General features: G+C 44.9%; 1 protein-coding gene across 1 annotated transcript in view; it reads right to left on the bottom strand.

Moving 5' to 3' along the window:
- The window catches only part of LOC140221493 (protein FAR1-RELATED SEQUENCE 5-like), a 40,816-nt gene extending 32,640 nt beyond the window's left edge, over positions 1-8,176 (bottom strand). The window contains exons 1-5 of the mRNA XM_072291184.1: positions 8,078-8,176; positions 7,890-7,970; positions 6,210-7,794; positions 5,645-6,126; positions 4,243-4,429 (exon numbers count right to left, since the gene is read on the bottom strand). Coding sequence (XP_072147285.1) covers positions 4,243-4,429; positions 5,645-6,126; positions 6,210-7,794; positions 7,890-7,970; positions 8,078-8,176 — 2,434 coding nt within the window. The remainder of the gene's footprint in view (positions 1-4,242; positions 4,430-5,644; positions 6,127-6,209; positions 7,795-7,889; positions 7,971-8,077) is intronic.
- Between the last annotated feature and the right edge of the window lie 3,432 nt (positions 8,177-11,608).

An 11,608-nucleotide genomic window follows, 5' to 3' on the forward strand; every position in this document is an offset into this window, starting at 1 on the left:
AACTGTCGTTCTCTCGCAAATTCAGGATCAAGAAACAAAACTTAGTTAACCTCGTAAGAAGAACTTAGTTAACCTCGTAACTTCTTACGAAAACTATTATGGTAGTAAAACTTGTACCCTGCCATCTTCTTTATTACTTTAGGGACTCGAAATTGGCAATTGTTAGCTGATGACTAAACTCCAATTAAGCTAATTCTCGAGTGTTCGAAGTCAATCTCAAACACCAATTTCACCTTTTTCTCTTTACTCAGGAGGAACGGAACCTGAAGGGAGACGTCGCGAGGTTATAAGCTCTTAAAGCAACATAACGAACCAGGAGCCATGAGGTTGGGCATCTATCTCAGGCCGAGGGTAAGACACGAAGCTAGGGAATTGGTCTGGCACGAAGGTGAAGTCCCGAGGTTGGAGGGATGGAGGTGTGAGAAACGTGACTGCGTGAAAGAATTCAATTTGTGCATGTTACCCCAATAATCTTTATGTACAACATATACTAGGAATGTAGTGGTTGAGGAAGAATATTTTCAGAATGTAAAGTGGCTCATGAGCCACTATTAAATAGGGAGTTCTACCCTGTTGTAAAGAGAGACTCATTGTTTTCATGAACTTCCAAATGTTATCTTGTTCACAAATCTAATTTCTTTGACCAACAGTCAGGCTACAAGCTCGTCCACCAGACCGGAGGCGCGGCGGCACTCTAGGAGTTTCTCGCTTGTCCTCAGAGGCCTGCCTCGCTCGGGCGATGCCTGCTTGACCAAGTCAGCAGACACCAGGGTCGGTAGCTAACAAGCCACGCCCATGCGTGCTGCCTCCGGTCCATCCCCCGCTCCCGAGCATAGGCACGTAGTTGAAACTCGAGAACAATATGCTCGTGGCGTATGCGTTTCCAACATGCAAAGGAGGCCCTGTGAGCTGCGCTCTAGTACATTGTAATTGATGAATGATGATGTCCATGTATTCTTTTCCAGTTAATTAATTAAGGCCCACGCATAGTGTTTTGAAATGCACACAGAGAGATTTGGCAATGCAAGTTGGCAATCTATGCATTACTCTTTGCCCACAAAATTAAATTAGCAACTCTCGTCCGACACTAACTGTTGAAGCTAATTCAGTTCTTAGAGAAAAGTACTAAAGGTTTATCTTTCAGGTAGTATTTTTGCAACCCACCAACTCGGCCTCTTTGCGTCCTTAACTAGCAGTAGTTGTGTCCTAGTCCATATCAACTGGCCCTATCTGCCTTCTTGAGGGTTTATATATAGCATACTCCTCACACTAGGGTCTTCGCATGTAGGTTGGCTCGTACTATAAGCTAAGAAAAAGAGTGATGGTGAATTGTATGTACGGAATGAAGTATTGGTTGTTGAGAGGTAGATCTTGGCATGTAGTTAAGAAAATGGCGAAGAGCTTTGGGAATGGAAGTCACCGGGGGAAACAATGTTACAATAGGAGTTGGCCCATTAGTAGGTATGAGCCTAAGACAATGCCCATTATCAGATTTCAGACAAGTCCTATTAGTTTACCAGCACTTGGTACTCTGCAGTGCAGTGGTTGCTCCGGCCTTCAGTGACTTGTCGGGCCCGTGTTGGTCTCCATTCCTCGTGAATCGCAAGATCTGCCAAGTGCCAACCCTGAGTTTCTTTGGTCATGTCCCACCGTGTTGTATATGTACATTTGATCGATCGAGCCATGATCATGCAGGTAGGAAGGAAGCATGAGCATTGTATCAACCAGCTTGTACCGACAGAGCAAATAATAGGGAGACGATTAAGGAACGCAAGAGACGATATAATGAGCACCAGCCCGCCTAACTTACGTGTTGTCTTTGACGCGAGTGTGCCTGTCACGGGGAACTACAGTTGTCGAAGGATTTTTTTTAAGGTATGAGATTGTGCCTCTTTCATTGATATAGAAGAAGATCAAATGACATTATATTGAGGCATTTTGCTGGGTGGGTTCGCCAGAGAACCTAGAACAGCTCCTCATCAACAACACAGTACAAATCAGACGCTAAAGTGATATAGTGGATAGTTTATCATAGCAGAGCCTTCAGTAGTGCTACTACACGTACAATCCACTAGCGCCAGGGAAAGCCTACAGATCGAACTTGTTTTTAGTTGCTAACAATGTACACTCAGAAAGTATTCACGATGGCAACGCAGATATGTAAAATATGTTGTTTGTCAAGTGTTCAAGAAGAAAGGAACTCCACAAAACGCATATTGAATACTTGCTAAAGCCGTGAACATGCTGGGGGTCAGTGCATTTCTTCATAGCCACCCGGCCACCAGCTGAGATCTCACACACATGGTAATAACATCAAGATCTTGCCTTCTACTGCTATCATATCTTCACTTGTTATCCTTCCTACTAAACTCAGCCGACCATGCCAAGTTATATATACTTACTTGTGGGTGTAGCTAGCTAGTCTACTCCATTAGTGTGAGACGACAAATAATAAACATCCATGTTGATTGATGGTAGCGACAGAGAGGGAAGAAGATGCATGATGAAAGTCACCACAACTTATATTACGAGAATATAATGGACTGTGTGACCGTGTCCAAGTTATTCGAAGGCGAGAATGGAAGAAGGCGTCAGGAGAAATTCTGATACGTGAGATCAAAATGAGTGGTCCTCAGCTTTCTTCGGACGTTGTTTCTGTTTTTGCCACATGCAACGCTCTAGAAATTGGGAGCGCCCAAGCAAAATATGAACGTATAATTTGGCAAGTGGCTGGCGTCCAAGCAATTAAAGTACCGGGTCGCGTAAAGGATCACAGAGATGTGCGTGCAAAGGTCATGCCTGTGTCTCCCAGGGAGTGACGCTGAGGCATTAACCAACGTGTACCACACAAACTCCATTATTACATTATTTTTTATAGCAATAATGTGAAATAAATAAATTACCCTAGCCTCCATAGACCAAACTACGAGATGTGTTATTTTAGCTAGGCTAACACACCATGGATCAGCATATATCTATCTTGACAAAGTTTTTCTTTTAAAAAAGGAAACTCTCAAAAGAATAAACTCATTATTTGACTTACACCCACGTCTGGAAAAGTTTTCATTAGTATGGTTTCCAAAAAATTGCATGCTGATATTATGCCGGAAAAAAATTAGGTGAGGACCGTCCGCAAATTCATCGCTGTGCGGCCCCCCGTCTCGATTTCGTCCGCTGGCGGATCGATGTCTCCGCGCGTGCCTCGCTCGCTCGGCTCCTCTCCGTCCTCTGGATCCGCCGGGGCTAGCTCGCTCGCACGGCTCGCTCGCTCCTCTGGTTCCGCGCCTGCTCGATCGCTAGCACGCCCGGCTCGCTCGTTCGTCTCGTTCTCGCAAGCGCACCGCCCAGTTGCTAGATCTCGCAACCGTCCTCCTCCTCCGTCCACCGCCGGCCACCCCCGCCGCCCTCGAGCCCAGCGGCCGCCCCCGCCACCGTCTCCCTCGTCCACCGGCGTCTTCCTCCGTCGTCTGCCGCCGGCCACCCCCGCCGCCCTCGAGCCCGACGGCCGCCCCGGCCACCGTCTCCCTCGTCCACCGGCGCGTCTTCCTCTGTCGTCCTCCGCCGGCCGGCCCCGTCGTCCTCCGTCATCCGCTGCCGTCTTCCTCCTTCGTCCGCCGCCGACCGCCCCCGCCGCCCTCGAGCAAATGAAGGCAACACTAACCCATTCAGATCTCAGTTCACAGTACTAGAAGAGTACTATGCTGTTTCAGGAGAAAGAAATATAAACGGTATGCTTTCTTGATTTTTGTCTGTACGAATCAGAATGCTATTTTGCATCTCTCCATCTAATCCCAAAACAACAAATTTATTAGATAATCTGGAACTAGTTCATGGGCCAGAAAATACTGCCAGATCAAGTGGTGAGTTTCTCCAGAGAAGTGTGTTAGCGACTGATCTAGATATAACTGAATTGGCACCACAGAACACTCACCATGTTGCTTCAGAAGACGTATATGTTAAAGGTTTTCCTCTTTTCTTTCTGAATTTAACGTTTATACATATTTGCTAACTTAGTTTAATTAAAGGACTTATCTGTTACCCCTGTCAGATGTTCGCGGGGATATCTGTGTTTCACAAGCTGGTGCTGATTTCGAAACAACCGGTGAAGTTGAAGGTTGTATTAAGAAAATTGAATCCATAGGTGACATGGGGACACATAAACTGGTAGTCCAAGATCCTTCTGATGAGCTGGTAGTGCAGAACATTACCAAAAGAATTTCACTGGAGAGGAAACAGGTGAACCGGACTGCGACTCCTCAAGCATCTTATGTAGGCATCTGCTGTCAGAGCTCCCTTTAGTATCTTCCTGGAAATCTTGATCTGCAATGCTGAGAAAATCCTTCAGCTCAGCGAAACCATCATGAGCACCGAACCGTGATGCAGAGGCCGTTCTCATTCCTTCATGATCGATTGACTGGTTTGTTCTATCCTACAACAATGCCAAATTCACTGTTAGCTCATAAATGCAGGTCTGATCAACTCTTGTATGCACATATAGCATTGCATCAAGATATGCGGACAGAGTATGATACTTACCTCCGAAGAATTCAGTCATCTTGCAACAACAGAGTTTCCCGATCTTCCTAACTGAGGGCATATAGACAATACAACAACCACACTGACAGCATGATTTCGCCTATTGGTTATTGAACTATATATAGATGCAGACAATGCAGCAGTACTGAAGATGATCTCTCCAGATGGTACTATCACAAGATGGTGTCCTGCGTCAGAAAATAGGAAGTTTGCAACCTAGATTTTCTTATGCAGTTGTAACATTTTCCACCATTGTCAGATTCTTGTTGTGGCTCCTTCAATTTGAAACAGATTAATGTTGTAGTTTGTACTTTGTAGTAATCACAGATGTACATGATGATCAATGTATCACCTTTTCTTAACATGATCAATGTATCACCTTTTCTTTTGATATGAAATATATATGGATGTGTTGGAAAAAAGTATATATTGTCTTAATGTATGAATCTGGCTCAGTAATCCTCTTATGTGGTATAAAAAAAGAAGAAAAATGATAGCAGAAGAGGGTGCAATATGGTAATCTGAAAAAACAAATTATATGATCCCATAAATGGGTGGTTCTTCTAAAATAATATAGATAAGTTCACATGTTCCAACCGACACAGCTTGATGAAAATAAGCATCAGTAAAAATAAATTTCTGTTGTAACACAACTGTTACAACTTTGATGAAAATTAAGCATCAGTGAATAAATTTTTGCTGTAACACAACAAGATTACATATTTTCTTTATTTGTCGGTCCATCAAAATCCAATTTTCTAGCAGGCAGCTGCATTGTGGTAGCTTGATCAACCCCAAGTAAGAGACTTGTGTATCCTCCTCTAATATATGGAACACTCATGACAGAAGAATTCCCGTGCATATTGAAGTGTGGTATTGTACTGTTAGCATCAACGCTACCATCATTTAGGTCATGTCATAGAATATGAAAATGTTTATAAAAATAATATGTAAGCAAATAAATATGAAAAATAAATGCAGTCAAAGCCAAAAGTCTTACAATAAATTTATTTGGACCAGCACCTTCATAACTATTTTCCGCTACATTATTTGATTCTTCTCCTATAGTCAAACATATATAGTTAATAATACAAGTATAGAATAAAACAATAATTGTAGAATTGGTACAATCAATACCTTTCTTTTTAGCAGTTTTCTTCTTCTTGCTTGTATTCTTTTCAAGGGAGATGGTCCCTCGTTTACTCTTTGCACCTTTTGCCACCTCAGGAACTCTAAACGATATTGTACCTTTAAACGTATCTGTTGCGAAATCAGCTGAAACAAGAGGAGCCTCATTCGATTGTTCTTCCATCTTACTTAGATGATTATCTGCATCCAAATCCAACTTATCCATGGCTTCCTCCAAAAGATCAAGAAGTTCTTTTGACTTTGAACACTTCAATGCAATAGATGTTGCTTTCCGTGAGATGCGTGCGGCATGGGTTTTTAAACTTTCCTCCTCAGATCCTTGTTTCTGAATATAAAATCCTCTCTTTGCATATTTTGGCCATCTGTGCTGGATATATTGCGAAGGCAAAATGAAAACATCGTTGACATTGAAGACTTTGAAGGCATGTTTGCACAATATACCTATCAGATATGAATGCCATGTTTCATCAATTTGTATTAGATGTTGTATTATTGCAATTTCAAATTTGAATATATATACATACCTATGGATTCGTACTTCCTGCAAGCACATGTAATGGTACTGTCTGCTTTGTTGAATATGACAGTTGCTCCATAATCAGAATGCATATGCGTAACCGTATATGTCAGAATTGACCCTTTGGCTTGCAACAACTTACAAGAGAATGAAAATTGTTTGTTAAATTCTTCCTCAAACTCTTTGTACATCCTCCCTATATATGACTCAGCTGCGGTCTTCAACAGAGGAATATGAGTAACTGGGCTCTTTCGACGTGAATTAAAATCTTCATCCAACTCATTATTACGAAGACTACTGGAAACCTTCTCACATTCTTCAAGAAGTTCCGAAAGACCCAGTTTTCTATGAAATCTTTTCTTGAATACATTATTCATACCTTCGCTCCTTTGGGTCGAGTTCATATCAGCTGTAAATGAGTCACGATACACAGCAGCCCATTTTGCCCTCAAATCATACATGTTTGCCATCCATTTGTTGTCCTCAAGGTTGTAGTCACGCAACAATTCATCCCACTTCTTTTTGAAGTAAAACTCCGATCTGTCTTCATAGACACATCTCTTAAAATCAGGTAGAAACTTATCAGGATGCTTTTGAATTACATGGCTAAGATGTTTAGCAGCATTAAGGTAAATATGCCACAAACAGAGGCGATGACTTGTGTTTGGAAATACATAAGCAATTGCTCCTGCCATGGCCGCGTCTTGATCAGTAAAGATTGTGCTAGGATGTTTGCCTGACATTGCTGTTAGAAAGGTTTCAAATAGCCAAACAAATGATGGTATAGTCTCATCAAACAACAATGCAGCCCCAAAAATGATAGTCTGCTTGTGATGGTTGGTTCTGAGGAATGGAGCAAAAGGCATTTCAAACTTATTAGTCTGAAATGTTGTGTCAAATGACACAACATCATCAAAGCATGCATAATCCATGATAGATTGGCCATCTGCCCAAAAGAAATTAGCTATCCGACCATCTTTCTTGTCTATTTGCATGGCATAAAAAAATGTTGGATCCTCTATCTGCTTACGCTTCAAGTATTCCAGTAGTGTTTCTGCATCATTGGATTCTAAGTACTTCTTGCGCTCACGGCCAATCTCATTGTTGCAATCCATCCGTGAGAATGGCACTTTGTCTGCTCCTCCATAAAACTCCTTCATAAACTCAAAAACCTGGGCTGGCATCATCCCGGATTCCCTCATCTGCCCAATTAGCTTCCTGTCCACTTCTTGAACACTTCGTTGGGACCTCAGCTTGCCCCTTTTATTTGGACTAGCAAGGTAATGGTTGTGATCAAGTATAACCTTTTGCACCGTCCAAATCCCCTCTTTACTAACACTAAACTGAACACGAGCATCGCAATCCGTCCTTGTAGTGTGCCTTGATGACTCAGTTTCTCGATGACCTTCGTTACTGCAAACCAAATATTTCTGACGTAGAGTCCCATCTCCTCGTCGCTTTGTATGGCTCTTTCTGATACTAAACCCAATCTTGCCAGCATAGGTGTTGTACATCTCATAAGCTTTATCCTCTGATTCGAAAGCCATTCCAACTTCAGGAACGATCATAGGTTGCACAACTTCATCAGCCATCTGTGGCACATTTAGTCGAGAATTAATGTGACTTACCTTTAGCATACGAAATAAATTATGCTCTCAATTAAATAAATTATTTGTAATTTAGTTACCTTATCTGGTGCTTCATCTGCTATTTCTTCAGGTATCATGCAACACACTCTAATGTTATCATTGGAGTAGTTCTGTGCAATCTAGCATATATATGGTCATAAATCAGTGGAGGTCGAGGTCATGTAGCACGGTCAAACACACACGTAAAAACTCATCATGATCAAAGAATGTGAAAAAAAATATGTACCTGCGTTGGATGCATTCCGTTGTGTACTAGGGCAGGCACAGACGACACCATAGGCGACGAGTCGAGAACGTTGTCCTTCTCCTGGCTTCCTACCGCCATTGCAACTGCGATATGTGGGGAGGCTTCTCCTGCTGTGGAGTTCAGACTGCTATCCTCCTGGCCTCCTTCTCCCATGACAGCTGCTACGGTTGCGATGTTCGTCGAAGATTTCTATGGCGGTTGTCCTTCTTTGCCACGGTCTAGGATCGCACAAAGATTGCTTCTCCTGAACTTGGATACGATGCTGGAAACGGTGGCAGCGTCGGCGGCACGCAAGGGATGCGGTGGCGGACAACGAATGGATCCTCACGTGGAGACGAGAGATAGGGTGGTTCTCATCTAGCGGACGATAGTTTCTGTTTATGCGCTGGTTTCTGTTTCCATCTGATTTTGATGACGAGCCGAGCGAGCTGTCTAGCTATCGAACCACGCGACCGAGCTGAGCCGAGCGAGGCGTGCGCGGAGGAGCCAAGAGAGAGGAGCTGAGCGAGCGAGGCGCGCGCGGAGGCGTTGATCCGCCAGCGCAACGAATCGAGACGGGGGGCCGCACGACAGGAGTTTGCGGACGGTCCCGGGCAATTTTTTTCCTATTATGCCACCACCAAAAATAGGCATGATGCTGTTATGCGTTGACGTTCTTCCTCCTTTCTAAATACACTATATATCATTGTGGCTTAGCCGCGTATCTGGTAGAGAATAGACTTTCCATCCAGCATTTGTAGTCCCGGTTGTTTTGGACCTGGGACTAAAGGGCTTTTAGTTCCGGGTCTAAATTTTGTAGACTGTCGGAGCCCTTTTAATCACAGTTGGTTGTTCCAACCGGAACTAAAAGCTCCGCTTTTAATCCCAGTCCCAGTTGGAACCACCGCTCAGGATAGAATGAAATAGTCCCGGTTGGTGGCTCCAACCGGGACTAAAAGGGTCTTTTAGTCCCGGTTGGAGCCACCAACCGGGATTTATCTCATCTCTCCGACTCCTCTCTCACTCCCTTATCTAATCCTCTCCTCTTCCGCTCCACCTTCTGCTCCCTCTCCCTTCCTCCCCGCGAGGCCACGACCCGGCCCTCTCCTCTCTCTCTCTCCCCCTTATTTCCTAGCGTTCCTCCCTCTCTGCTCCGTCCCTTCCTCCATGCCTCCTCCTCTCCCTCTGCTCCCTCCCTCCCTCCTCGCCTCCCCAGCCTCCTCCTCCTAGCTCGATGCGGGCGAGGGAGGGAGGGAGCAGAGGGAGGGTGGGCGGCGCGGTGCAGTCGGAGCGGCGCCGCCGCGGTGTCGGCGGGCAAGGGTCCAGCGCGGAGTGAGCACTTTTTTTATTTTTTGAACTTTTTAGTCCTGGTTGGTATTGGTCTTTAGTCCTGGGTGAATGACTTGGGACTAAATAGGGGACCTTTTATCCTGAATGATTAATCCCGGTTGATCTTTCAAGAGATACGTGACTTACCAACCAGGACTAATGGTGGGTTTTCCACCAGTGAGCTGAACCCAGCCTGCCTCAGACCCTGTCTCCCCTGTCCGTTTTTGGTGCTTAATTGCCGTCACGTACTCATGCATGTGATCATGGACTTTTTTGCTTCACGCGTACGTAGTAGTTCATCTGAGTTCTAAACTCGATACAAATCTTGGTTTCTCTTCACCTAGAACGTTACGGTGTGAGCATAAGAAGATGCAAATGTCTCTGTTGGTACCACTTGGTTTCTGTTGAACTCTGCATGTTCTGAAGCACTTGGGACTCGGAACAGGTGTGAACTCCGAGCAAAGCTGCAGGGAACAGTGTATCTGAAAGCTGGAACGATTGGAAGCACTATTGTTCCCAAGTTCCGAAACGGCAGGCACAATAACATGTCCGGTGCCGGCAAGCCGCAGCCCGCAGGCAGCGAAAATGTTCGACGGGGTACGGCGTATTCCAGGCTCCTGGGTGAACATGTGAGTTCCCTGTACTTCTTGGTAACATGATGCTTCTGAGGACATCCACCATGCTTTGCAGAACTCACCCAGCTAAATGCCTCAGTGTCCTGATCGGCAGCTGCAGTTCCCCCGTGACTGGCACACTCGCGTCAAGACCGAACAACACGTAAGTTAGACAAGCCGGTGCTCAATCCTCTCCTGTGTTCCTTGATTGTCTCCCTGTTGCTGTCTCCTTATTGTCAGAATTTGTCCCGGTGCCCTCCATTCTCAAATCATCTCTCGCTTTGTATTCGGATTAACACTAAACTGGAGTACACGGACTACTATACAACAGCAGTGGTATACTGTATAATCACATAAGAGGAGCTGGGACGATGGGTGGAGGGAAGTAGTATATGTAAAGAAGCATGGTCGATCAGGTGAGTTAAGTAGGATAGGATAGGATAGGCTGGCAGCTGTTGGTAACTAAAACGCAGTACATATGTAATCCCTTCATAAAGACTAGGCGCATCCTTGGTTTGGTTGGAAGTTATGATTTCTTCATCATTTGAAAAATGAATGTGTACTATGTTAGCTGTGTCTATTGGAATTCCTTATGCTATGGCTCATTTTTTTCGATTACGAGTTTGCTGTGATGATTAACTGACAATAGGGCAGGCGGGGTTCGCCGCCCTTCTCAAAATCACAGTTGACAGCAATTTCATTTGGTTAGTTTGCATATAGTCCTAAACGAATGTAAAAGGCCTAATAACATCACATTTTTGTTGGAACAAACTGTTTACTTCGATGTTTGCGCACGCTTGCAGCTTGATTATGTAAGTCTGCTTCATGTCACTGGTTCTCAAGCATCTTCGTACTACTAGAAAACTAAGCATTAGTCCTGATTGGTAAGGGACATATATCTTCCAATGCCCAACTGGGATAAAATTTTTGAGACAAAAGACTAAAACGTTTCAAAAAAATAAAAAAATCCCGTTCCGCCCGCACCGCTCCACCGGGCCCGCGTCCTGCAAAGAACAGATCAATGAGCCTGCGCAATTTGATTCATGAGCCCGTACTGCGGCGGCGGCGCTCCGCCCGCCCTCCCTTTGCTCCCTCCCTCCCTCCCCGCCTCCCCGGCCTCCTCCTCCCCGCGGGCGAGGGTGGCGTGGCGTGAGCAGGCAAGGAATGGAGGGATCAGAGGGAGAGGAGCGCGGGGAGGAAGGGAGGAGGAGAGAGGAGCCGGGCGCAGGTAGCTGAGGAGGAAGGGAGCGAGGGAGATGAGGGTGATAAGGAGAGAGAGGCTGGAGAGGGTCGGGCGCAGGAGATAAGGTGGGCGCGGAGAGGTGGATAAATTCCGGTTGGAGTCATTAACTGAGATAAAATGATTAGTCTTGGTTGGTAGCTCCAACCAGGACTAAGAGCCACGAACTGGACTAATTCATTTTATCTCGACCGGTGGCTCCGATCGGGACTTAAAAGGATTTTTTATCCCGGTTGGAACCACCGACCGGGATTAAAAGGGCTCTGCCAGTCTACAAAATTTAGATCCGGAACTAAATGCACTTTAATCGTTTAGTTCCGGATTCAAAGTCATCCGGAACCAAAGGTA

The sequence above is a fragment of the Setaria viridis genome, chromosome 9 (assembly GCF_005286985.2).
Source record: "Setaria viridis chromosome 9, Setaria_viridis_v4.0, whole genome shotgun sequence".
In the NCBI taxonomy this organism is placed as follows: Eukaryota; Viridiplantae; Streptophyta; class Magnoliopsida; order Poales; family Poaceae; genus Setaria; species Setaria viridis.